The sequence below is a fragment of the Ricinus communis genome, chromosome 4 (genome assembly GCF_019578655.1).
Source record: "Ricinus communis isolate WT05 ecotype wild-type chromosome 4, ASM1957865v1, whole genome shotgun sequence".
Taxonomy (NCBI): domain Eukaryota; kingdom Viridiplantae; phylum Streptophyta; class Magnoliopsida; order Malpighiales; family Euphorbiaceae; genus Ricinus; species Ricinus communis.
Window position 1 is genome coordinate 23,548,202 of NC_063259.1, and position 25,774 is coordinate 23,573,975.

Consider the following 25,774-nt stretch of genomic DNA (forward strand, 5'->3'; position numbering starts at 1 on the left):
GTAAAGTCTTTAATTCGAATTTTAAATATATATAACACCTATAATAGTTTTATCTGCTCTAAATTAACTCTAGATACATACATACAAAAAAAAAATTAAATAATTTTTAAAAAATCTGGAATTACTTTAATGTGGTTTGCCCCTAATATTTAATAATCCATACTTATCAATTTATCTTTTACTGGAAAAACCGATAAGTGAATTTGGGTTATGAATTATCAATCACTCGGTCGAAGAGGGTTTTTTTTTTTCCTTTCTTTTTAGCATTTAAAATGGATTAAAGAGTATTAGTAAAGTGCTAGTTAGTTGAGATGACCCTATTCATAATATTTTTAAATAAAAAGTATTGATAAAGAAAACTTTAGATTCTACCTAATCTCTCCATTTTGAAAGGATTCAACTTTTGTAGAAATAGTCAAAAAATATCTAAGGGTTTGCAATTTAGAAGAATTGAGATTTTGGAGAAGAAGCCGAAAGAAATAATTCACAATGGTTAGTAAGAAAAATAAATAATTTACAAGAAATTTATTTTGGCAAATGCTACAGCATCGTTAGAAAGAAAACATCAGAAACAAGAAAATGCTACAACATTGTTAGTAAAAGCTAGCAGAAGAAAGGAAAATCAAAATGGTTTTCAGAAGGAGAACTCATAATATAAATATAATTGATTAATTATAATAATTTATGTGCAATTAGGTATGTTTATGATATTCAGTCGTAACAATAAAGCGGTCTAAGAAATGATTAATTTGACTCAAAATTAAAGTTAGTTATATGGTAGATAGTTCTAAATGGATTTTTTGCTTAATATATACACAAATACTTCTATTTATAATTCGTAATCAAATAATTTTTTATATTTCAAATTTGATCTATTAGATACTTTTACTTGACAAATTTCTAATACATAAACACATGGGAGTTTGAAAGTTAGAAACTGATATACACAAGCTGACTCATTTAATTTAATCATATATGTAAACTTAAAGTACTGAGTTTAATAGACATGTAAAATTTTCTTCCTATTTTCTTTTCCTTCCAACTGAAAATATCATAGTCCATCATTGATGAATCACCTTTAAACAAGAACTGCAATAATTGAAGCATGACACAAAATTATGCACTTGCAATATATTCTACAAGCTGCATCCAAACACCTAGACTTTCTATACAAGTTAAAAAGAGCATTAACAATTTTCACTTTTAACATCGTACTTAATTTCACTGCAAACCCATGAATATATTTGCCCATACCAAGAGCTCCATCATCAATGCAAGCTGAAACGAGAGCTATAAATGTAACCTCACTCCGTTTCAAATCCTTTTGATATTTTATCTTGAAATACACATTTAAGTAATTATCCAAATCCTCTTTATGCGAAAATCCAGAAATTAGGGAATTCTAAGAGGTCGGGGTCCTTCTCAAGCAATTTATCGAACACAGTATGTGCATCCTAAATGAACATAAGCATACACAAATTGATGATCAATAAAACCATCATTGTAGCTTAAGGATTTGATTACTCAGCTATGAAGCACCACAAGATAAAAAGATCAAAGTAAAAGAGGTTATAGAATTGATTAGAGCTGAAACAAGGTGTTTCAACAAAAATATGTTTTAATAGAAAAATTTTTACTGGGCATGTTAAAAATATGTTTGGTGAAAATTTTGAACGTGCCACGTGTGTAGGTACACGAACTGTTGTAATTAAATGTTTCTTAAATTGACTTTTTAATCAAACTTAGTGAAGTCTTAAACTCTCTTAATAGTTTGCTTAGATATTCAAGAAACACCATAAAAATTAAAGTTGAATAGCAATAAATATTTATAAAGTAAATATTTTTTAAAGGAAAAAAGTTAAATTGAACAACTTGTATTTAAATTATTAGAAATAGAAATTTATATAAACAACTAAGTGTTTGAAAATAAATGCAAAGATATAAACAAAACATATAATTTACTAGAAACTAAAATTTTTGCAGATAATTTGTGCTTGAGTATTTAAATATTGTAGTGTAGTTGTTGTGTTTGATTATTGATGTTGCCTCGTTCTTTGGTTGATGTTTGTTTTTTATAAAGATTTCCAAATTTCACTTTATTTAAAGATATATTTTCGTATTTTGTGCATGTAGAACTCTATTATCTCATTTACTTGGAGAATTAAAGTACAAAAGTGACTATAATTTTGGCATAACTACTGCATAACTTCTTCTATCATTTCTTTAATATGTTAAATCCTTTAACTATTTGCTTTAATTATTAACTAATTTAATTAATTAATTAATTAATTAGATAAAATTATTAATAGGTCAAACATAAGAGAGTTTGAGTTTAAGCATTACAGCGAGGATAGAAAAGGAGGCCTTATAAAAGGCTATCATTATTGAGCTGATAAATTTGAATAAACCCTAAAAAATTAAAAAGAAAGAAAAGTTGATGAAATGAAAAATTTTGTGGTATTTATTCAAAAAATATAATAGATTTGTTTTATGCCACTTTACATTATAAAAAAAATATCTCTCTTGAAAGAGTTTGATATTATGGAGTTTACTATATAAGCTATTATGTATTTATGTGTTAAATAATTGTTAAATTTATGTGTTTAATATATCAAACTCAAAGTATAGATAAATACAAGTATCTAAATATATTTTTAGCTGATTTTTTATTAATTTGAATTTTCTTTCTCTTTTATGTATATGACCTATTTCATATTTTTTTTTTTCTCTTGTCTATTTGTATTATAATTCCTAATCCCGACACTGACAATATATTAATATATGTAATTCATTTATATCAAATGCTGAGTACATATTATTTATTTAATATTTAGGTATAAAATATTTAAATTAAGTGTTGTTCATTAGACACCGGTATAGTAAGTATTAAAAAATTATGCTCATGGATTGCTTTAGGAGCTGCCATCTGTACTCAAGCTGACCGTTCAGATTGTTCCCAAGCAACGAATAAGATCTGTTTCGTGATTGATGCTCAAGTTTACCATGGCATTCTTTATAAAACACAAGTAAAAAGTATTGTTTACGGAAAGCACGGCTGTAAAAACTAGTTTACCAAAGAAAACAGTAAGTGAAAGAAAATGTGATTGGTCGACTCTACAGCATTAAGCTGTCCATCCATACCACAGCAAACAAACACCTTCCTTCTCCTTCCCACGAATCATAAAATTCCACTCTAACATCCTTGATTTCGTTTTCATTTTTGTGTAATCACAGGACCAGATTCAATACAATGCCTTATATTCTCTCTTCTTCTTCTTCTTCTTCTACTTCCTCCCCTTTGCTTCTGTCAAACCCAGGTTCTGATTGCATTTTCTTGAAACATAAAACCAAGATTCTTGATAAAAGAACAGCTGCACTTGCACCCCTTACAGTTTCTTCTTCTACTTCATTGAGTGATAGTGATAATTCTTGCTCTAAATCAACCAAGCTGGTAACTTTTTTAGGCAAAGGTGGCTCCGGCAAGACCACCTCCGCCATTTTTGCTGCTCAGGTGCTTGTTTCTTTCATACTAATGCTGTATTATCAAATTGTTCAGTTCTTAATGCGCGTTAATTTTGGCTGTTATGTTGTTGCTACTTACTAAGAAATGCTTTCATTTTTTCTATTATTCTTGATCTCGAATTTGTTTGTTGACTTAATTTTTGTCAATTGATTTAGGATTTTGTGGCATTAAGATAGCAAGTTCAAATTTTAGGAACCAATCTCCTAGCTCTTTTCTATATGATAAACCGATCAATATAAGAAAGCATTTGAAGGTTATCAATCCAAACAAATTATATTGATTTCTCTTTTCTTTTATGTGTGGAAAATTTGCTTGGACTATAGAATGGCAATACTTCATTTACTACATTAAATTTATTGATTTGAGAGCATTTCAACCAAGATTACCATTGGAGCTTAACTAAACTTTGATCTTTTGGAAACTCTTTCAGCATTATGCAATGGCTGGACTCAACACATGCCTAGTAATACAGACTCAAGATACCTCTGCTGACTATCTTCTCAACTGTAAGATTGGAACTTCTCCTGTTGTGTGCAATGACAACCTTTCAGCTGTTAGGTTGGAAACCACGAAAGTGCGTTTTTGTTCTCTTCCTTTTTCCTTTTCGTTTCTTTTTCTCTTGTAAAAGCTTTCTGCTCTGTGTTAGTTACTCTTACCACACCATTTGCAGATGCTTCTTGAGCCTCTTAATAGGCTAAAGCAAGCAGATGCTCATCTTAAGATGACCCAAGGTGTTCTCGAAGGGGTAGGTATGTAATGGCTCTCCTAAATATTCTTTTGCTGTTTCCTGCTTGTGTTAAAATCGCCTTTTCCATCAAAATGACCATCTTTTATTAAAAACAATAAATAGGTGGTTGGACAAGAGCTTGGTATACTTCCTGCAATGGATTCTATTTTTGCAGCATTGGTACTTGAGAGGCTTGTCAGATTCTTAACAAATAGAACCGAGGGGAAAAACAAAGAGGATAAATTTGACATAATAATATATGATGGAATCAGCACTGACGAAGCTCTACGAATGATAGGTGCAGCCAGTAAAGCAAGGTTGAGGAACTACGGACAGTCTCTCTTTCTCTATCTGTGTGTGTGTCTTTCATTAGTGTAATTCTCTGTTCAACAACTTGATTGTGCACAGATTGTACTTAAAATACCTGAGGAACTTAGCTGAGAAGACTGATCTTGGGCGATTGGCTGGCCCTTCACTTCTAAGACTTATTGATGAAGCAATGGATTTAAATGGCAAGAGATCCCTCTTGAATGAGAAAATGAGTGCAGAAATATGGGACACTTTGGAGAAGATGTTGGAGGTAAAAGCAATTCCCACTTCTAAATTTCCCACGTCTATGCAAATTTGATGAAATTTTGTGTTCATTATATTGCAGCGAGGATCCTCCGTTTTTTGTGATCCATATAAGTTTGGCTGCTTTCTCGTAATGGACCCAAATAATCCAGCTTCAGTTAATTCTGCATTACGTTACTGGGGCTGTACAATCCAAGCTGGTGCACAAGTTTCTGGTGCGATTGGAATCAATTTTCCACATTTAAATGCCAAAACAAAGGAAGAAATTGAGAACAACTTTTCTCCTCTGCCCTTTGCTTTCATTCCACATTTCTCAACGGGTTATCCACTAGATTGGAATTCAATAATGCTAAACACTGCTGGTCATGATGCAAGGGACCTTTTCTCGTCGCCAGCAAGTCAAAGTGACAGCATCATGTTACCAGTAAAGTTTGATGCATCTAAAAAATCAATAACCCTTTTTATGCCAGGGTTCGACAAGACAGAGATTAAGCTATATCAAGTATGTCCAGTTGCTTCAGTTTTTCCTCGGTTCTTTCGTCCCTTTCATACTTCAGAACATTTGCAATGGCAGTTAAGACAAGTTTTAGTAGGATAGTCTGTATGAGTTTGTCTCTATAGGAAATGCAAGTAAGAGAATACTGGGAGTGTTCCCAATGCGACCTCTTCAATGCTTATGTGAGTATTGATGCACCTAAAATGGCAGATGTTGAGAGTTGAAAGTAGGAGGAGAGGCTCCTCACTGTCCTTTCTCATATAGGAGAATAATGTTTAATTTTTTTGTCTACTTAGAGCTTTTTTAACTACATGAATAGGAATGAAGCATTTTTTTGGCTACTTAGAGCTTCTTAAACTACACGAACAGGAATTAAGCATTAACTAGTTTTGATGGATAGCTAGATATGCAAATTTTCTGTTCTGATATGAAATTTGAAAAGATTTGGTTAAGTTGCTTATACAATCATCATTTTTCTTTTGCTGGTTTTCTCTATGTAAATTTGAGCAAGTTAACTGATTTTTAACACTTTCTCTGACAAATGCAGTATAGGGGAGGATCTGAATTGTTGGTGGAAGCAGGAGACCAGAGGCGCGTAATCTGTTTGCCACCAAAAATTCAAGGTAAGGTGGGAAGTGCAAAGTTCATGGATAGAAGCCTTGTAATCACAATGCAATAGTGTAGCTGCAATATGATATACTGCATAGTTCATCTGAGAGGTGAAAAATAAAGGAATGCTGATTATTGATTATAGACATGTAGCTCATTAGCCCTTGGAATGAATTCGCCCTCTGCTCTTCATGTCTTACACATCATCCTGGTTTTGTTTAGTAGGAGCATTTGAATATAATAGGTAGATTCACCAAATCAGATGAACTTAACTTTGGAGCGTTAGTTGTGGAATTGTTTTCTAAAAATTGGCATTATGTGAAGGTTTTTACTTCCTCAATACAGAATGAAAGAGATCATCTTCAGTAGTAGTAGCTCTGGAATTTGGACATGCAACAAACTATAAACTAGAAAATGAATACAAAATCTTCCTTGACAACTTCCACTTACATGGAATCAGACGAGCCTCATCCCCAGGATTTGTTGTCTGTTTTCCACCTTTATCAGCACATTATCTTTAATGACATTATTTACAAAGCCTGGATCGCCAGCTGCAGCTTTTGTCATTTAGTTCTTGTTGGTTCTTGCTGTGATCTTACCAAGCATATAAATACCACTATCAAAAATCTTGTTGATTGTACCTAATGTTTCGGGTAACTTCTTTTCTTTAAGGTTGAAACTGAACTGATTGTAGTATATGGAAATCTATACAACGTTCATGAAATATACAATAGAAAACACAAGGGGAAAAAATTATGATCCTTCTGGCCTATTCTCCTCTACCATTTGTCCATGTACACGGCTCCTCAGTTCTTCAAAAGTCTTCATACTCTCTGCATCAAAGCCTCCGGCAAACTGGAAATATTTTTAGGCCAACATGCAAATTTAGATATTAATCAGGAAAATAAGGATTACGTAATCTTATTGCAATATTGACACCAATACCGTAAAGTGTCCAACATCTACTGCTCCTCAGAATGAATGATATGTATAAAAGGCATTGACTTTATTTAGTATTATATGAGAACAAATGAAGGGACAGAATTTACCTGATGAACTCGGAAAGCAAAACGCACGCCCTGTAGAAGCAGAAATTCTCTATTTGGTTCCTTCTCAGGTCCACTCATTGCATCAAGTTCTGATGCTACACGTTTCATGTACTTCTTTGCCAGTTGCACAGATGAGAGCTTGATCTGCAAGAGGAAGTAAATTGGATGGGAAAATTATAGCCTCCAAAATTATGAGAATCTTTCAGGTGGGTCTTTCATGAATACTTCATCATGACTACATGTGGATAACAAACTTTACCCAGATAACCAAAATTATACTAGTGAAGAAAATTGATAGCACATTGTTAATAAGGAAAAAATTATTTTCATGTTGAAGTTCAACCATACCTTCCCAACAACTCCTGAATCTAACAACCAGTTAATTGGAATTCCAAACTCCCTGTACCGTGAAATAGCCATGTCCCTTGTGCGTAGAAGTGCATATACACTATTTTCCACTCTGCCAAAAGGTAAAATATACAGTAGGATTAGCAAGTCCAGCAATTCAACAAGACAAATGATCGGCTGCTTAAAGTAGAAAGTTTCTTAGATTATGATAGATATTCTGAACTGTCCTAAATAAAAAGATGGTAGCAAGCAAACTTGTGAAGAAAAATACTTACTTTTCCAGCAATTTGTACATCTTCTTCAAAGCAGCTTCACATGGGAGGTTGGGATCATCAACAAAAGAAGAGACCTGTTTCTCTAATTTCATCAGGTCCTGGTATTCAAAAGCTGCCTCTCTCAATGCATCAGCTTTACTTTCAGGCCAATCAAAGTGCTTGAGAACTGCCCGTTCATCAACCTATTCAAATAAAATTTTAAGAAAAGAAGGAACAGACCATAAGGAAGTCAAAATCCATTTTCTTTGGAACATGACTCGTGCATATTCTAGAGAATAAGTTAATGGCATACCAGGAAGGATAACTCCTCATCAAGCCAATTTACAAAGGCCAGCAGATCTTCAATATTAGTGAAAGAAGATGCTCGAACTTCTGTAGCCAATGACTGGACAAACTCTCCTTGACTTTCCACATCAGCTTTCACCTGGATGCCGCACATATGGTTTTGCATCAGTTAAGATTTTACATGAGTAGCTAGACCTATTTTGACATGAAAGAAAAAAATATATATGGAAAGAAAGAAGAAATGAAGAAGGAAAAGTTAACTCACAGCTAAGAGGAATGATGATCTGTTCTCAATCTCCCCAATCATGTTGCTCCTAGCTTCAGATGCATTAGATGTTGAAGAAATCAAAGATGATGTATCCTTCTTTGCCTCACGTTTCATCAGGCTCTGATAAAATTCAACCAGTTCAGGAGCTCGGTGAACTTTATCACCACTTCCTGCTCCTCTTGGCAAGCTCCCTGGCGGAGGAGGTGGACGAGGTGGTCCACCAGGTGGTGGTGGGGGTGCAGGGATACCTGGTGGAGGAGGTGGTGGAGGTGGCAACCCACTTGAAGGAGTGCTATTTGTATCAGCTGGAGCGCCTCCAGATGGTTTAGGAGGTGGACGAGGCACCCTAGTAGGCCTCTTTTCGATTTGAGTAAGTTTCATCTTGCTTATTGTTTGAGAATCCACAGCCTTACCTTCATTAGATTGATCATTTGAATCACCAGAATCAACCGGTTTCTCTTTTATTTGAGCAAGTTGTGAAGGCAAACTTACTGCTTTCTCTCTTCCCCCCTTTGCTATAGACTGAAAACTTGAATTTTCACCAAACCGTGCTGCTCTTGCTTTCTCTGCCCTTTCCTTAATCTGCTTCTCCCTTTCTAAGGCCAATTTATGTCTGTCCTTATAGGCAGGATATTTTTCATCAAGAACTCCTTCAACCGACTTAGACATTAATTGGAACGATGAAGCAACCGAATTTAGTGAGTCACCAGAGGCAACTCGTGTCCTAATTTGCGGAAGAGTTGAAGGAGTTTCAGGAGAGTCAGGGACATCTTGCTCACTCTTCCCAAATGTAGTGATGGCTACACTATCACCAACATTCCTCAACATCAAGGCCTCCAATGGACCCCTTGAGCGAAGGCTCATGCTTGTCCTACTTGGAGAATCTGCAGAGAAGGATCTGGATGGGGATGAAAGAGCACTTGAATCATCTTTGCTTTTGCCCCATTTCTTGATCTTTTGGATCAAACTAGGTTTCTTACTGAGACTACTGTATCTGCTAGTAGAGCTGTCAATGGAAGTATTGTCAAAGTCCTCACTTCCAGGAGAAGATGGATGAGAAAAGTTGCTATCGAGATCTGTGTCTCCTTGTCCCCGTTCGGATCCTGCATACTCTAACATTAGGTGTTTAGCCTTCTCTTGGGACTTGGGGCTCAGATTTTTGCTGAGATCACGTGCTGAAACTCTTCCTGGAGGTGCTTGGTAGTTCCGGAGCTCATACCTCAAGCATGCATTGACCCAACGAAGGTACACTAGTTCCTCAACTTCACTAAATCTGTTCATTTGAAGTCCTTCCACTTGCTTTAATAAATCTTCATTTGCATGCCTTAGATTATTGACGTCATCTCTTGCCTTGGCAACCATTTCACTCTATAGCACGATGAGATGAGGCATAGTAAGAACAATGGCATATTCATGCACACCGGGAAGATATTTGAGCCATACTTTACTGGCTAAAAGCTAACTGACTTTTCACCAATTTTTAAGTTACATTCTAGAATTAAATGCTTCCTAGATATCATGAAGAGTTTAGCGTCCTGAATATAAGTAGACATAGTAAAAGAGTTACTAGCTTGAGAAATGCTACAGCACTATAAGGATAGGTATAAACTGGAGATGTCACTGAGAAATTCTAGTTCAATATATCAAGATGTTTAAGCAGCCCTGAAAAACCCTTTAATGGAGTGCACACTTTTGACTTATCCATCAGATAAAATTACAAATGATATAAGGGTAAATAAACAACTTGAACCCTAGAAAATTTGGAGGTGGAAATTTTGGAAACAAAAGGGAAAAAGATAAAGGAATATAACAAAGCATATATGAATGACGAGCAGCTCTTACCTCTGTCATATTAGAAAGGGATACTATTTTAGCTTGAGCAGCGTCCAGCTTAACAGTCAACTCTCTCTTTTCATGCTGAAGCTCTTTGTTCTTCCTCCTAAGTTCCACAACTTCAACCTCTAAGTCTTTCACAGCCTTCAGCTTCCTCTCAAGCTCTGCGTCCTTCTTGATGGCTTCTTCCTCTTTTGCCTGAAGACCTGATACTTGTTGTTTGAGGAGCAATAATTGGCCCTTTGTCTGGTTAGCATCAAGCTGAATCTGCCTCTGCAGTTCCTTTATCTTGGTCCGTGCTGCCTCCAATTCTTTCTTGGCAGATGCGCCCTGTGCAACCTCCTCTTGAAGTTTCTTCCTCTCAGCCTGCAAGGAGTTAATAGTGATGTTCAACATGTCAATCTCAACTGTCTTGATCTTAAGCTGTCTGTGTATTTCTGCAACATCCGATTCTTGCTCCTTCAAACCATAGTACTCGAGCAACTCCCCTTCAAGTTTCACCTCTCTTTCCTCTAGTTCCCTTACTAGGTTGCGCAAACGTTCCAGCTCACTTGCATTGTTTGCCATCTCATTTTCATATACCTTATCTTTCTCGGCCTTGTCAACTCTGTCTCCAGGTAATGGGTAATCAATCTCCCCAGAAAGAAGATCTTCAAATTCAGGGTAAATATCATCATCTTCCGTGCCAGCTGCAGTACCATGAGCCCGATCAAATACACTACTTATCAGTTTGACCTCCTCTTCCTCTTCTTCTTCCTCCCCCTGCAATGTTATTGAGGGTTAGTATAAAGGAAAACAATGAAACAGTATCCAATCTATCCATAAATAAATACATGAGATTATGTGGGTAAGTGGACTAAGCATGTGCTAGAAAAGAGATTGCAATTTGTTTCTGTACATGCACTCACATCCTTCTCTTTGAGGATATCATCAGAATATATAAACTGCTCTTCATCTCTTCCCTTGCCTCGACGTTGATCAATGCTTCCTTGGCCATTTTCTGAATTCAATTTCACCAGGCAGCCATTATTAAAGAATTATATTTGTACACAACGTCTATAAGCCATGTTCATGTATGTAAGAATATACAATAAACAAAAATAATTACACTAGGAAAGTCACAAATAATCACAAAATTGAAGACCACTGATGGAAAATATTACCTGAAGGCCCTACATGACTGGTTGGCGACCTTTCAGTTTTTATATTAAGCTGCTTAACTGCATAGGCTGCAATTGAAGCAGCAACCAGGAAGCTGAACTTACCTATCATGTAGGTATTGTTGATAGCAGAACCCCAAACTTCCAATCATCTATTGAAACTAACAAATTCAAAAACACATCTCCACTCATTTCTTTCCAACCCCATAACTGAATCTTCAAGCCATCAGGGCCTGAAAATGCACCAAGAGATAGTCACAGAACCTTTGACAGCGAAGGGAACTTTATTGGAAATCCTAGTGAAGTTCAATATAAAACCCAGATTACGAAAGTCTCTATTGTACTCGGATTCAGTGGCTCTATCAAACTATTAGTATTCCAGTAAAATCTGCATTATCCTCTTATCAGGTATACAGGCCTTTCAAAGAGGGGCTTACTTCCCAACAAATAGTTCCTGATAAGCAAAATTCCAACACAGCTATCATGCTAAGAGCTACAGGAACCACCAATATAACTAGTGGCCAGTTTTTCTTCAAAAAGATGTTGACAATTTGCAAAAAATGGGTAGGTCTGACTGATGTACTTCCATTTTGTTTCCACGGTGTGCATAATGCAAACCAAAAAACAATAGTGAAGGAGACACTGACAGTGGTAACTTTTGTTTGAGGCTTAAGCTATGCATCACTTATAACTGTTAAATAGGAAAGTAAAATGGGAAAAGTAGAACTCTCTAGTCTCCTATGCCTCCTAATAAATGACTCTGTTGGCTGTATAATAGGCAGCTAACTGTTAGGTGTCTTCCTATCTGATAAATTAATGTAAGGTTAACCCCAGCTCAAAAACATGCTACAAATTAACGTAAACCATCTAATTGACCTTGCCATTTCAGCCAAATCATTTTCGTTAGAAAAGTATTCACAGTAAAAAAAAAAAAGAAATAAATAAATAATTAAAGAGTATCTAATGGACGTAATCTGAAGGTAGACATATCCAATATAGTTAATACCATGCGTTCATAGCCACTGGATTAAACTTACCCTTGATTGAACAGTGTGTTTTTTATTTTTTTTCTTTTTTCTTTATTTAATTATTAACTTTGAAGAGGACCCACTGATTAAAATCTTTGATTATGGTCCAGCATAAGGACTGAGGACCCATTATTAGGTGGGTCATTTTTCTTTTTGGCATTTCAACACAATGAAGAAGGGAAAGTGAATGACAAGTTTGATAGACAGATAAGAGGTAAGGTAAGGCAAGGCTGAGCTTTAATTCTAGGATGTTTGCTTATTGGACTGGAGCATTTGTAAGATGTAAGCCAAACATATATAAAGTAAAGCCAACTTTTTAATAGATTGACTGCAAAATATCACATGTTTGCCATTTTGGATTTTCTAAAGAATTTATTCTCTCAAACTAACTTCTGGGTTCTTTCTTAACATAAACTAGGGGCAATTATAAGACAAGACAAAAAATATACAAAAGCATATTTATTTTTTAAAGGGTTTATCTTAGATCTCTAGTTATGACATAGAAAAGTAAAATTATGCATTAAACATCATATACAATAATGTAAAAGCAATGATTAAAAATCCAAGCGAAAAAAGTAAAAATTATAGAAAGAACCAATATGAACTCATCAAGAGGGTGGTGACCTGGCTAAGATAGGAGCAGACAACTTTGACAGGTTCCTTTAATCAATAATCCAATGTTTGGCCTAGGAATTTTTTGGTGTAAACTTATCTAAATATAATTCTAAGGGAAAAGATAAACATGAAAAACAAGAACAAGAACAAATATAAAGTCCTTTTCTGGGTTTTAAATTGAGTGGTATCCACAGCCAACACAGCAGTAGCAGCCAAATTATTATGGGCTTTCTCAAAAGAAAATAAAATTCTAAGGTGAAAATAAAAATAAATTCCTATATATCATGAAAATACTATCTTAACCCAAGTCAAAGTAACAAGTAAGCAACTGGGACGGAACTTAAAAGATTGGTTTTCATTTAAACAAAGTGAAAGACAACTAAACAAAACTAAAATGTAGAGCAAGGAAAAACAAAGGCATACTTGCCTATGACTCACTTGAGTTGAGCAATCAGAGAAGCTTTAATTAGACCTATAAGACATTTGAGACAGGAAGCAGAAGCAGAAGCAGAATTTCTCGACAGTTTCAGTGCCAAATGACTGAGCGGCCAAATGACAATTTCATGATTTTTTTGAAATCTTTGAGTTTATAAATAGGCAAAAGAAAAAGTAAAAACACTGTTAACTTTAGTCATAAGTACTGATTTACCCCGACTTAGTATGATAATTACTTGATGCTAGTGTTCTGGAGGACAGACTTGCTTTTTCTTTCATGAGTTACTATCCTTTCACCGTCCAAAAAATTTCTGGCAGTGACCATTTGCTTAATCTTGAATTCGAAGGGTTTACTTTCAGCACTAACACTTTTAATGGCACTAAATTGATAGAGTTTCTTATTGCTTTTTGTGACTCGAGTCGACGGGTCACACTCGTAGCCAATTAACTTTCAGTCTATCCAACGAGGTATTAGCCGTGCAATCGTAATCCATTCCCGGCCAAAAAGAAAAAATCCCACCAAACCTTCACTCTGATTCTTTTAACCTGCACTGCACTACATTTTTCAGACATGAAATCTTCATTGAGAAGCAGGAGAAAGTTTTGGACTCCTTAAAAAAACTTGAGGAAATAGAGTGACAGACTCCAACAAAAAGAACGTCTCATAAACTTGGACATTTGACAAATCAAATCCGAAATAATGAAGGAATTTTATAGCTTGCTTATTGATTGGGAAGTCATACATTCAGAATAGGGGACTGCGACTGCACAATCTCAATACAAATTGGTGCGAAACCCCCAGAACATAGTGCAAGCTGCATAATACAACAAGAGAGAAAGCTGAATCATGCACCGAATCAGCTCTAACTGGTGTAACCAATAAATTCTCAAGAGGATTGCCGCTCAACATACTCTTAAGAATTGACGATGATATCTTTGTCAATTATCACCTCCAATCTCATCAATTCTCTAGTTGCTTAATCCATTCAAAAGCAATGACAAAGAACCAGTATCCCCCATCCCGTATAACATTATCAATCATGATTTCTTACATATTCCTCTATCAAGGTAAAAAAAAAAATTACATCAGGGAAGTTTGATTGATCTCCATCAGTGGACTGTAGTATTTAGGCTTGGTTGTCCCATTTCCACCTTCTTCCTACCTCCTCGAGAACTTTAGCACGGGCTTGGCTTTTCCTAGCTTCATCCTCTACCCAAGATCTGCATTACAAGGCTTCACATAATTAGAACAACATACCAATAACATATATGAAAAATATTAAAAGTTCAACTCAGAATAAGATTTTTCCTTAAGTCTTGACAATAACTAATTGTAGAACATTAGAGAGCAGACTATAATTTAGCTGAAATAATGTTCAACATATTATATCTAATAAAATTTCCTATTCTTTTTGTTTTTTTTTTTATGATTTACAGAGGAGGGGGAGGGAAAAATCGAACTTGGGGCTTTGGCCAAGTCAAGGTATGGAATTACCAATCCCTAACTAACCTTGTGGGTGCATCTCTCCAAGTAAATTTATGAAAGTAGCTACATGAATCAGTCAGTATGCCCAGACCATTCTTCACCCTTGAGAGTAGATATAGAAAACAATACACATATTCTAAGTGACAGCTAGACAACCAATCTTTATTTTTATAAATCTATGCAGCCCTTTGAGATTACAAATATAAACTTTCTTTGACAAACTTCACAGTTCAAGGGGAAAAGAAGGAGCATAGCAAAAAATATGTAGCACTAGTGAGTGTCCTACATTTGTTCAATCCAATTGACAAGATACTTTATTGAATACAGAATCAGGTTCAAGAGGAATTGAGCATTTACTAAGGTGAAAGGATAATATATAACTATGTCGAAAACATATACAAGATATAGAATCAGGTTCAAGATGAATTGAGCATTTACATTTACTAAGGTGAAAGGTTAATATATATCTATGTCGAAAGCATATACAAGATATGGCTTAAAACTATTCAACGTTCTTTTGTTACTTTTACCCCGGCTGCTTAGTATGCAATACAAGAACAACAAAATTAAAGCAGATTTCCAATTCGTCTAATCCAGTAAGTACTATATCACTCTCGAAAAAATTGATGATGGTTTTAATGTATCTAATATTATATTTACCTAAGAATTCGAATAGCTTCTATTTCAGCTTCCAGTACACATTTTTTGTCAAGCATCCCTTCCTGCCTGGCCTGTAATTCACCGAGTAGTTCCTGTAGATTACCCTGCTCAGCTACATACATAGCCCTCTCAGATGTAAGCCTTTCTGACATCTCATCAACCTCTTCCTTCAAATGAAGAAGCAGTTGCCTCTGACAGTCCATGGCTGCCCTCTCCTTCAAATATTCTGCCAATGCTTTCAACTGGACAGTTTTCTCCTGTTCCAAATCATGTAAAACAGTAACATATAGTTTTTGAACCTCAAGGCCACGAGTTCTTTCTTCACTATTCTTCTCACGCCAAAACCTCTCTATGTCTCCTTTCTCAAGCAATTCAGACCTTATTTCTTTTAGTGCAGCTTGCCTTGAAGAATTATCAGCTTCCACTCTTAATATTTCATTATAAACTGCTTCGGACATCCGACCACTTATTAATGCCACTGCTGCTTGTGCCTTTGTCAAAGGTTTATTTGGTTGAAACCGCCTACTCTGTCCTGCACAGATACAAACTCAGGTTATCATCTTCATGTGTGAATTACTGGCAAGAAAATTTTTGTCCAAAATTGCTTGCCATTTGCCCTCTTAAAAGAATGCCATAATCAAATGTTTTAAGCCATGATAAATAAATGCCTATTAAAGATGCAATTCACAGATTGATTTTATCTTCAATTTAACAATGATTTAAGCACAGAAGAGATACCAAGTCTTCCTAACATATGTGTGTGTATTTATAGATCTAAGTTTGCAATTTACTCTGAGCAGCAAGCAAAGGTTCTCATATTTCCTGGTCTTTGAGAACATTAAGAATTATGTACATGTAACCATGAATAAGTGCAAGTAATGAGTATAGACTTGTGCAGAGAAAGAGAGTATTTCCATTTGTATTCGAGATTTAGGTTTTTCACTTTACAGAATTAGTTTGATCGCTCATGCCATATGCAGCAATATGCTTCAGGAAGAAAAACTAGCTCTGACTTCAACCCGAAATAAATTTAAAAGAGGAAGGTGAAGGGAAAATACCAAAAACTTTTCTAATTATGCTCTTGTCCGCAGCCAATAAGTCGATAAGGAATTCAGATGATGCCTCTGAGCTGATATCCTTCATATCCATATAATCTACTCTTATCCTTGACATCTGGACTGTATAAAAGTCAGGTTTTAAAAGCTACGAAAGGCTAGTGACAAATTTGTTTATTTTATTATTATTATCGTGCTCTAATCAATCAATAAATTCATGAATTACATATCTGAAATTTATTTTACCTGTTCAGTTATTCTAGGCAAAAATTGATATTCTAACTGAGCTTTCCAGTTGATCATGTCCTGCCGAGAAATAAACCTACAGTGCCACATTTTTACTGAATGAGAAAATGGAAAAACATAGGGTCTTCAAAAGACAACAAAGAATCAGATAAAAGTCTAGAATGCTGGAAAGATCTACAGATTAGCATCCATCCATACCTCTCAGGGTGAAAGCAGAAGCTTTCATCTCCTTTTGAGGTGTCAGAACAGCAATGGCTCCCTGATATCTTGCTGGGAATGAAGCCAGCCTCCGCAAGAGCTAGTTTGCAAAGTCAGAAATTAACGCTGAAATAGCCTTATCCAAAACCTCAACATAGCAAGCGGAAAACGAAATATTAATTTTTACCTTGGATGGAATCAAAATCAGGATCTTCAACACTCACATCATCAAAAGCAGCAAGTATAGAACCACAAAGTGATAGACAAGCAATTCTATGTTTCGGATTCCTACGATTCAAACCAAAAATGCATATCTGAGATAGAGAGTGCAAAAGCATATACAGTGCACACAGTTTAGCTTTGCAATATTTTCATGTTAATAGAACAGTTATTACCTTTCCAACAATGAATTTAGCCGGACTAACCATCTAGCATATTCCCTTCTGGTGCACAATTCATCAGCTCTTACATCATCTTCAATGATCTGTATACCTTAATTGAAGTTGAAATATTCATGCTCAGAACTGGACTGAAAGCTCCACATATTATATACAATTCCACATCTAGATAGTGAAGAGGACAAAAAAAAAGGAACAATAAAGTTGCAGAATTTGAATGAATATAAACGACAACCAATGAAAAGTTAATCACAATTTGTATTGCAATAAAAAACAAGCAGAATAAGAGTTCTTTAGCTGTGAAGGTATCTGCCTAAGGGTTCTAGCCTAATATTTAACTCCAACATATCATATGCTCATATGCAATTCAATTTTCATTTACATAATCCTCTTCATTGTTTCTACAGGCCAGTCAGAACTTTAGTAGATTAGCATATGCCTCTTTAGTTTCATTTGGATAATGCAACTAAAATGATACAAACACGCAAAGCGAGCACTAACCTAGGCTCAACCATGAAATTTTTGACCCATAGATTAGATTCGCAGTTTACCTTGTTGACTAGAGATTAAGGCTTTCTAAAAGCAGAAAAGAGTTCCAAAAAAGAACCTTAAGTTTCTTCAGAACTGATAGAGCTTCCAGTTGATTTGAATCCACAAGAACTGCCACTTTATCTCGTTCAAGCCTCTGCGAAGAGGCTGAAGTCCAAGAAAAAGAAAGAACGTGAATATGATCAAAAGATAAATGAAAGCAATGTAAAGAAAGAATGAAGATGTCAGACAAAGTTGTTAGAATTGCCATATACAAATAAAAAAAAATTCATCAAATGATTTACTTTACCTTTCCATAATCACGTCAATATCATTTGTTAGAATTAGAATTGTAGATATTAACAAAGTTGTATATTGTCACTGTCTCATCTAGGCATGGCTTCTATACCCTAAAATATAAATTCCAAGCTTATAGAAATGACATGTTCATTTATTTTTGAATAAAAGTCTCACAAGAATATACCTGGAGCTAGAGCTTCTCCAGGGGCTTCCGGTATAAACTCAGAAACAACTTCAATTCTATCTGACGTACTCTCAATTGGACTTGTAATTCCATGCGACTGACTCTGAAATTTCAAATTAAACCCTGCAGAAGATTTTAGAAGTTTAGCAAATTGAACTTCAATTATATTATTCCGTTAACATTATACATCAAACCGAATTCCAGAGTTACCCTTTCTAGAGAACGAGAAATAAGCAGCAGCAGCAACCATAGCAACAACACAACTCCCACCACCAATCAAAATTGCAGATAATCCTATACTCCACAATCAACATCAAACATTTAATTTTTTTGTTTTCCAAAATAAAATAGTAGCAAAAATTAACTAAGTTACTGAATCGAAGGAAAAAAAAAAACAAAAAACCTTCGTTCTTATGGCTCCGAGGAGGAGAAGGATGTTCAAGGACAGCCCAACCATTATAGCCGTCGTCGACGTCGAAGGTGGAGGAGTAAGCGGGAGAGAACCAAGAGGAGGTGGTGGTGTCAGGGTGATTATCGGTGAGAGAAGCGGATAAGCGAAGGAGTCTAGGGTTTTTGGATCTGAGAAATGAGTATGGGGAAATTAAAACAAATGGCCCATTACGGTGGCGTATAAGAGAGCGAGGACTGGTGGCGCCAAGGAAGAGAGAAGGTGGAGATGCAGTAGCTGACGAGCACATTTTTTTCTTTTTGGGTTTCTTGAAATGATCAAAGCATTGAAGTTGATACTTAGTAGTAAGTGTCGAATGTCTGTGTGTGTGCTGTGTTCGTTTTGTTTTGACGATAGCTATTACCTGCCAGCCCCCTCTTTTTTTTTTTTATGTAATTTCATGTGGGTTGATTTTAATGACAGCATTTAAGAAATGATGTCAGATTTATATACCATTTAATCAAATATATAAACATACATTCAAATAAGATTAGTGTGTTTCACATTTCACACATTGACAGACCCTTCTTGGATTCTTTTGTGGGTGAGATTTTATTAATAAACATCTCGAGATATCAACAATTATTTTATGAATTACTTCTCCTAATAACCATTAATTAACTCTTAAAAAAAATTAAAGCTGATGTAAAAGATGCCCTCAACAGTAGGATTATCTATTTGTATCCACTCTGAGACTGAAACAATTAGGCACAGCTAAATGATTTGAGATTGAGTTTGAACAATTGGGATCATCAACTTTTGTTATTGATTAGCATGGCATCAGCCCAGCACATTCAGATCTCTGTTAAAGCATAAGTACAACCTTACTCTAGGAATTTTCTTCTCTTTTTTATCTTTAATCTGAACATCCAAAAGTTTATCAATCATAGAAATGGACAGTCAGTCATCCAATTTTTATCCAACTTAATAAAGGGCTCGATCAAGATTATATTCATATGTTTGTACAATAAGCAACTGCAAAATCAAATGAATTTCAACATGAAACGTTTCATAAACTTTTTATGGACATTAACATGGACGGATGCACCACTCACATCTTGAAAAGCTATACTGTCATCATGAGAAAGTGAAAAATGCTGGAACCTCCAACTTTCTCAGTGTAACCTTCTGACTTGTGCACCCATATGCGGTGTACTACCTGTGTTTGATGTAATGGAAGTTTTTCTTCCAAGCATGAGTAAACAATGAAAAATTCCTGCTCGAATTAACCAATGAGATTAGAGATCATTTCCGAGCCAGTTCAGGCGGTAAAAACAAAAAATATTCAGTTTCATGTTTTCCGCAGATGATATTGTGTCAAACTCAAAGAAGATAGATCCCTCTGTAAGAGTAGCACCACCAATCAATTAAACAGATGGATGTTGCATTGCATACTCTAGTGGTTTATAGGCATTTCCTTTCCCATTCATGGGTGTTACGAGAGCAAGAATCACTATACCTCCGAGAGCAACAATTAGCATACCTAAAGTATTCACCAACAGTGCCTCAGTGGAGTAACGTGAGATTATATGATGGACCTGTAAGAATGTGGCCTTCTCCAGAAATCCAGTAGCAGCAGTGACAATTGCAAGTGCATATATGTATATCCCAAAAAACACATGCCACGGAAGTAAAGAAGCTCTGCTGCTTATGGAACCACCAGGATACCAAAAGGTTGAAAAGCCAGCAGCCCACTACACAACAGTAAACAAGATACACTTTAGAATGACCAATACTCGAAACAAGAAATACACATTTTAAAATCAGAATGGGTGTCAAGCATTCACATGCCATCATGAAAATTTGAAACAATGAGTCTGGGTGTGATGTGGACCAATAGCTAGAGTACATATTATTCTTGCACCTAATTGTGCAGAACCACATGCGACATTCACATAACAAATTACAGCAGTACAAAAGGCTCAAAAACCTTAGGAGGAAGATTCATGTCACTTACACCTCATTTAGAAAAGTCCAAAGAAGCAAGAATTCAATTCAATTCAGTTCTATTTGGTCTAATCTCAATCTGAAAATTTCATATTTGCTAGAATTCAATTCTTTAAACTTCAAAAAAAGATATAGCAAAGGAAATGAAATTATGCTAAAACAACATGATTTTGTAAGAAGATAATTTCTTGCATAAGATCTGTTCCAAAAAAGGCGTTGATAGTCAGGCCGTCATCCGAGATGAAGCATATTAATTTCAGGGAGAGACTATGATAATTATTATATTCCATATTTAGAGTATGTCTATAAAGTCTAAAAATTGCAAGAATTTTATTCAATTGAACTTTATTTAGCTATTTATCATGTCCTGAAAGCTCATAGTTTATAGAATTGAACTCTTTTAACTTTTTAAAATTATAAAAAAAAAGAAAAAAGGAAAAAAAGGGGGCACTTTCAAGAAATGGAATTGTATTAGAAGGGGATTGAGTCATTGCACCAAGATTTACATCAAACAAGGGATCAAAAAGCAGGCAAATATGTAGGGGTTGGGGAGGGGACAAACCTGGATGCTGAAAAAGAACAAACAAGCAAGACCAAGCCATGAATGCAGACTGTAGAAATCATCAACGCCCTTTAAATTGTGGAACCAATAAGCAGCCCATACACCGATCACACTCAATAAAAACACTACAGATTGTATTGTCAAATGCACTGTCTTTCTCAAGCTTTTAGTTCCAGAGACTGTCTTGTATGCTAGCATGGCTGTATCAAATAAAATAACGCCATTAAACTTCTTGAACTACTCTTTTATTAACATTCAAAGAGCAGAAACTCATACCACTGCAAACTTCCGTATGACCTAAAAGTCTAGTATTTAATCTATTCCCAATTCAAAGGATACAAGATGCAATTCGGCAATATAAACAAAAACAAGCTACATTAATTCAAAGCATGGAAAAGGACTGACAGTGAAAAACAAGGAACAAAGGTTCTTGGAAAATTCATGTGTCAACTAGTCAAGAAAGGAATTGCATACAAAGTTATCGAGTAAATTTAATCCTGATAATGCTTTGTTCGAAATAAATCATGTCACTTGTTGTGCAATTACATTTCCTCCAAAATTGCCTTCTAGAATAAACCCTATTCTTCAAGTTCAAAGAAATTAATTCTAAAAACTACGAGCTTCCCAAAGCATCAGAATTTGACTAAATAGAAATTGTTTCTGAACACACTATAAAAAAAATATGATCCCAATATCACATACTTCTAAGCAAGTAATGACCGGGTCAATGGAAAATCAACCATAGAAACAATTACCTTCGCCATTTAATAAAATAAGACTGATCACCAGCAGTACAGGATGGACCTATAAGGAAATTTTACAAAAAGATTAACATTAAAATCATCAGATAAAGATCAAAACAATGTAACAATGAAAGAGAGAGAGATTATTACATTGAAGATGAGAGTGAGATCTTTGGTAGTAGAGGAGAGAGACACGCCGCCCCTGAAGTGAAAAGTCCATGTTATAACCAATACTAAGACTGCCAATCCAATTACTCTGATTAACGTTGTCATCATCGAAAACCTAACTACCGGAATTCCCATTTCTGCTTTCTCTCGCTCATTCAGCCAACCAAAGAGACAGCGAAATCGGTGCATGCTTCCTTTTTGAGAGCTGCCGCACCCAATACGCTGCGTTTTTCCGATATTCTGCTAGAGTTGACTTTTTTGAAACACCAAAATTACAAACAAACAAAGAAAAGAAAACGCACCGTTTTGCAATGCCCTCTCTTGTTCCCGTAATAAAACTATAAAAAGAAAAAAAGAAATTTAAGCCTTACTTTTATTTTTGATACGTATTATTTCTCTTAATTAAATAGTATTATCATTTTAGTAGGGTATGCCTCAACATTGTTTTATTATGAAAATGGAAACTTTAGTTATATATTCTTAATTAAAACATAAACACTATATTAATATTTAAAGAAAGTATTTAACATTTTGTTCTTCCTGTAAAATGCATTTTATACAACACAGCATATATTTCAATTTATTGCATTAGAATAAAAGTTATGCAAACCAAAAATGTATATATAAATAGGATTCTAAACTGGTCAAGCCTTTTTATTAGCTATTTAAATTTTAAATAAATAAAAATTTACTTGAACTCTTTTAATAAATAAATTGACTTCAAAACAGATAAAATTTTAATTTGCTAGACGTGCAAAATTGACTTATTAATATATTGTCGTAAGTTCATATTTAATTATAATTTGTATATTTTTACTTATTATAAATATACAATATTTATTTAAATTTATTTGCTATAATAAATTTATAAACACCAGTAAATGTATAATATTTATATAAATTTTTCGTTTATAAATAATTTATTTCTATAATTCTTAAACTCCTTTAAACTTTACTAATTTTATTTAAGTTTATGAGTCATAATTTTGGCTCAAATTCATGATTTATAAATAAATTGATAAAATTAGCTTGAGTTACATTCAATAATAAATAAATTAAAACTTTTTTTTTAGAAGAATAAATAAATTAAACTTAAGTTAGCCAAAACTCCAATAATTAATAAATAAAACTTAAACTAGCCAAAACTAACAGATCAAAAGCTAGGGCATAGCCATGGCCCAAAACCTTTTGAAATTGATTTACGAAGTAAATCAACAGAAGGCTCCATGTCCGACAGAACATACACAAGCCGATCAAAGGACAATGCCATGCAATCATTTTCTTTCACGAAGACAAGCACTTAGTATCTGATTCAGAGTACATAATTTTACTATGAAGACTCTGGCGCTTAGGAGAAACTGCAGCAAATATTACCATCCCACTGAGCAATGCCAACCCTAATCCTAAACTATTTACAACCATGGATTCTGTGGATCGTTTAGACACATTTCTATTTGTTTGCAAGAATGTCAATTTTTCTAGTAGCCCTGTTTCCGCTGTCGCCACTGCTAAGCCATAAGTGTAAAGACCAAGAAATATGTGCCATGGCAATACCCTTAACCGCACTGTTCGCATCTCCCCTCTGTGCCAAAAGCTCAAGAAACCCATCAACCACTGCATTGAAAAATAGAGAAGATATGTTGTATTAGAGAGTTACATTCCTGCCAATAACTGTGATCATATTTGTAAGAACGGGACTATAGTATATAAATTTTGATGCTAGTTGTTAATGTCAAGTGAGCTCAATAAACAATCCTTTAGGTTGAGGCCATACTCGAGCAGTAAACGACTCGATTATTTATCAAGAGATGTTAAATTTGAATACAGGTGGAATGGAGGAGGATCATACAATTAGAGGAGTTGCCTATATTCTGCAGTTCTTGAACATTTCGATGTGTAAAATGACTTAGAAGAAAGGACCTTAATATACAATGTAATAAGTTAATCAAGTTAAACAAAGCCTGTAATATCAGCACGATCTTACTTGTATTTAAACATGATTAAGAATGGTATCAATTTTCTTATTTAAATTTTTTATATAATCACAACGCACATAGTCATAAGGTAGTCTGAGGTTTACCTAAAAAATTGCCAATAAGTGAACTCCTTTGATACTTTTAAGCTCATATACTAAGTAAATCATTTTTCATTTTCAGCATATGGACTAAAAGATTTTCAAGTTTTAGAAAACAATTCCTACTGTATATTGCATTATATTATTGAACAAACAATCCCTAATGTGGCAAGATTTAGTACTTAATCTGGCCCAGAAACTTAATAATTTTATCAACAGCAGAGTCACATCCTTGGCCCTTGAAGGAAAAAGACAGCAGACCCACTAACACTTTTCCTCCTTCAGAAAGCATCCAATCCAAGAGTAAAATAATGATGTTGAAATGGACAGCGCTTTGTCATCACTTTGAATAACGATATGAACTATTGAATTATTCTATATACACTACTGAAATAATTGAAAGAATAATGAAGCTCTCTTTCTTAATTGTTGTAGTTAAATGGAAAATTTAATGGAAGGGTCAAAATCACAGAGGCCACACACCTCATAATGATGTTACCTATATGTGGCTAAGGTTCCCTATCATTATATAATCAGAATAGTTCATTTTTCTCATTCATGTATATCTAGCTTCTGAATTTGCACAAGGTAAATAACTGAAATTTAGAAGGAAAAGAAGTGTAAGAATGGCAGTAAAGAAAAATAAATAAAAAGAACACAGGAGTCCAGAAATGAAGAAAAGAACCTGAGCTCCAAACAAGCTAATGCAGATTAAACCCATCCAAGAATGCAGACTAAAGAAATTAGCCACAATCCCATCTTTGCCTTGAAATTTTGTCCAAATACCAAATATCCCAGAAGCCAAAGCCACTCCTTGAAGACACAAATGCACTGATTTCTTTAAATTTCCTGAACCAGGCAACCATCTGTGTACCAGAATTGCTGAAAAGTAACCAAAAAGATACAACGTCAACAAGAATCAAAATCCATCTCTTGAATGTTACCACAAAGAAAAAGCTTTCGTTTCTTTGAATGTAAAGAGGCAAATATTTTTATGGGTTTAAGTCTTGACTACCTTCTCCACTAAGGAGAATAAAACCAATCACCATTAGCAAGGGGTGGAGAACCTGTACAGGCAAGAAAATCATCAATTGAGTTGCAAGAAGTGCAAATTTTGTTCTGAGACCTGAGGGAAAAGTGAAAGTAACGACATACAGCATAAATGAGGTCTTCATGAGAGGAAGATTGAGGCAGAAAGCTGGACTTGAAAAGAAGAGCCCAAGAAATGACCAAAGCTGCAACTATGAGACCTGAAATTCTTGCAAAGAAGAGGAGTGGAAAAAGAGAAGTAGAGACTCTGGTCATGGTTCTGGCTTCTGTTTTGGTTCTTGGAAGACTATACTAACTGTGAACTCCTGCTAAGCTGAGAGTAAAGTCTCTCTCTACCGACATCGCTGATGCTATGGATCTAGCATAGTGCCAATGCCCACTGAATGCCTTTGGAATTGTTTATGAAATAAGAGTTAGATTCTTTTATTATGTATTCTTTTTTATGTTTTTTGAATGTGGGTTTGTTGTATGGGCTGTCATTAATACATTTATTTGGATGGTGG

General features: G+C 34.8%; 5 protein-coding genes across 5 annotated transcripts; 1 reads left to right on the forward strand and 4 right to left on the reverse strand.

The window, feature by feature from the left end:
* Positions 1 to 3,062: 3,062 nt before the first annotated feature.
* Positions 3,063 to 6,299, forward strand: LOC8269504 (uncharacterized protein At1g26090, chloroplastic). The gene is made up of 7 exons (XM_048373049.1): positions 3,063 to 3,511; positions 3,954 to 4,097; positions 4,194 to 4,268; positions 4,374 to 4,567; positions 4,659 to 4,830; positions 4,906 to 5,325; positions 5,867 to 6,299. The coding sequence occupies exons 1-7, from the start codon at positions 3,251 to 3,253 to the stop codon at positions 5,996 to 5,998; spliced, it is 1,398 nt and encodes a 465-aa protein (XP_048229006.1). The 5' UTR covers positions 3,063 to 3,250; the 3' UTR covers positions 5,999 to 6,299.
* A 264-nt stretch (positions 6,300 to 6,563) lies between these two features.
* On the reverse strand, positions 6,564 to 11,664 carry LOC8269503 (protein CHUP1, chloroplastic). The gene is made up of 9 exons (XM_002524348.4): positions 11,150 to 11,664; positions 10,895 to 10,986; positions 9,996 to 10,748; positions 8,151 to 9,521; positions 7,893 to 8,024; positions 7,601 to 7,782; positions 7,326 to 7,437; positions 6,978 to 7,121; positions 6,564 to 6,783 (listed from the first exon to the last, which is right to left on the reverse strand). Exons 1-9 carry the CDS (start codon positions 11,256 to 11,258, stop codon positions 6,682 to 6,684), a joined length of 2,997 nt encoding a protein of 998 aa, XP_002524394.2. The 5' UTR covers positions 11,259 to 11,664; the 3' UTR covers positions 6,564 to 6,681.
* A 2,251-nt stretch (positions 11,665 to 13,915) lies between these two features.
* LOC8269502 lies at positions 13,916 to 19,187 on the reverse strand. Its single transcript, XM_002524347.4, has 11 exons — positions 18,683 to 19,187; positions 18,490 to 18,573; positions 18,280 to 18,402; positions 17,875 to 17,963; positions 17,265 to 17,353; positions 17,057 to 17,157; positions 16,870 to 16,969; positions 16,672 to 16,747; positions 16,429 to 16,543; positions 15,371 to 15,902; positions 13,916 to 14,445 (listed from the first exon to the last, which is right to left on the reverse strand). The coding sequence occupies exons 1-11, from the start codon at positions 18,975 to 18,977 to the stop codon at positions 14,352 to 14,354; spliced, it is 1,698 nt and encodes a 565-aa protein (XP_002524393.2). The 5' UTR covers positions 18,978 to 19,187; the 3' UTR covers positions 13,916 to 14,351.
* A 444-nt stretch (positions 19,188 to 19,631) lies between these two features.
* LOC8269501 (transmembrane ascorbate ferrireductase 2-like) lies at positions 19,632 to 22,398 on the reverse strand. The gene is made up of 4 exons (XM_015722503.3): positions 22,130 to 22,398; positions 21,992 to 22,040; positions 21,237 to 21,436; positions 19,632 to 20,421 (listed from the first exon to the last, which is right to left on the reverse strand). The coding sequence occupies exons 1-4, from the start codon at positions 22,334 to 22,336 to the stop codon at positions 20,095 to 20,097; spliced, it is 783 nt and encodes a 260-aa protein (XP_015577989.1). The 5' UTR covers positions 22,337 to 22,398; the 3' UTR covers positions 19,632 to 20,094.
* Positions 22,399 to 23,293: 895 nt separating this feature from the next.
* On the reverse strand, positions 23,294 to 25,732 carry LOC107261663 (probable transmembrane ascorbate ferrireductase 4). Its single transcript, XM_048372527.1, has 4 exons — positions 25,377 to 25,732; positions 25,237 to 25,288; positions 24,907 to 25,103; positions 23,294 to 23,761 (listed from the first exon to the last, which is right to left on the reverse strand). Exons 1-4 carry the CDS (start codon positions 25,524 to 25,526, stop codon positions 23,432 to 23,434), a joined length of 729 nt encoding a protein of 242 aa, XP_048228484.1. The 5' UTR covers positions 25,527 to 25,732; the 3' UTR covers positions 23,294 to 23,431.
* Between the last annotated feature and the right edge of the window lie 42 nt (positions 25,733 to 25,774).

Excerpts from the sequence above, each read along its gene's own strand:
- LOC8269504 (XM_048373049.1), top strand. The coding sequence starts at position 3,251 with ATGCCTTATATTCTCTCTTCTTCTTCTTCTTCTTCTACTTCCTCCCCT. Across the intron at positions 3,512-3,953 it reads CCGCCATTTTTGCTGCTCAG|CATTATGCAATGGCTGGACT; the intron begins GTGCTTGTTTCT and ends AAACTCTTTCAG. Across the intron at positions 4,098-4,193 it reads TTAGGTTGGAAACCACGAAA|ATGCTTCTTGAGCCTCTTAA; the intron begins GTGCGTTTTTGT and ends CACCATTTGCAG.
- LOC8269503 (XM_002524348.4), bottom strand. The coding sequence starts at position 11,258 with ATGATAGGTAAGTTCAGCTTCCTGGTTGCTGCTTCAATTGCAGCCTAT. Across the intron at positions 7,783-7,892 it reads ATGAGGAGTTATCCTTCCTG|GTTGATGAACGGGCAGTTCT; the intron begins GTATGCCATTAA and ends TTATTTGAATAG. Across the intron at positions 7,438-7,600 it reads ATGTACAAATTGCTGGAAAA|AGTGGAAAATAGTGTATATG; the intron begins GTAAGTATTTTT and ends ACCTTTTGGCAG.
- LOC8269502 (XM_002524347.4), bottom strand. The coding sequence starts at position 18,977 with ATGTGCTCGTCAGCTACTGCATCTCCACCTTCTCTCTTCCTTGGCGCC. Across the intron at positions 15,903-16,428 it reads CATAATTAGAAAAGTTTTTG|GACAGAGTAGGCGGTTTCAA; the intron begins GTATTTTCCCTT and ends GTATCTGTGCAG. Across the intron at positions 14,446-15,370 it reads GAAGCTATTCGAATTCTTAG|ATCTTGGGTAGAGGATGAAG; the intron begins GTAAATATAATA and ends CTTGTAATGCAG.
- LOC8269501 (XM_015722503.3), bottom strand. The coding sequence starts at position 22,336 with ATGCACCGATTTCGCTGTCTCTTTGGTTGGCTGAATGAGCGAGAGAAA. Across the intron at positions 22,041-22,129 it reads ATCTCACTCTCATCTTCAAT|GTCCATCCTGTACTGCTGGT; the intron begins GTAATAATCTCT and ends ATTTCCTTATAG. Across the intron at positions 21,437-21,991 it reads TATTTTATTAAATGGCGAAG|CCATGCTAGCATACAAGACA; the intron begins GTAATTGTTTCT and ends TATTTGATACAG.
- LOC107261663 (XM_048372527.1), bottom strand. The coding sequence starts at position 25,526 with ATGACCAGAGTCTCTACTTCTCTTTTTCCACTCCTCTTCTTTGCAAGA. Across the intron at positions 25,289-25,376 it reads ATGAAGACCTCATTTATGCT|GTTCTCCACCCCTTGCTAAT; the intron begins GTATGTCGTTAC and ends TTGCCTGTACAG. Across the intron at positions 23,762-24,906 it reads TTAGCTTGTTTGGAGCTCAG|TGGTTGATGGGTTTCTTGAG; the intron begins GTTCTTTTCTTC and ends TTTTCAATGCAG.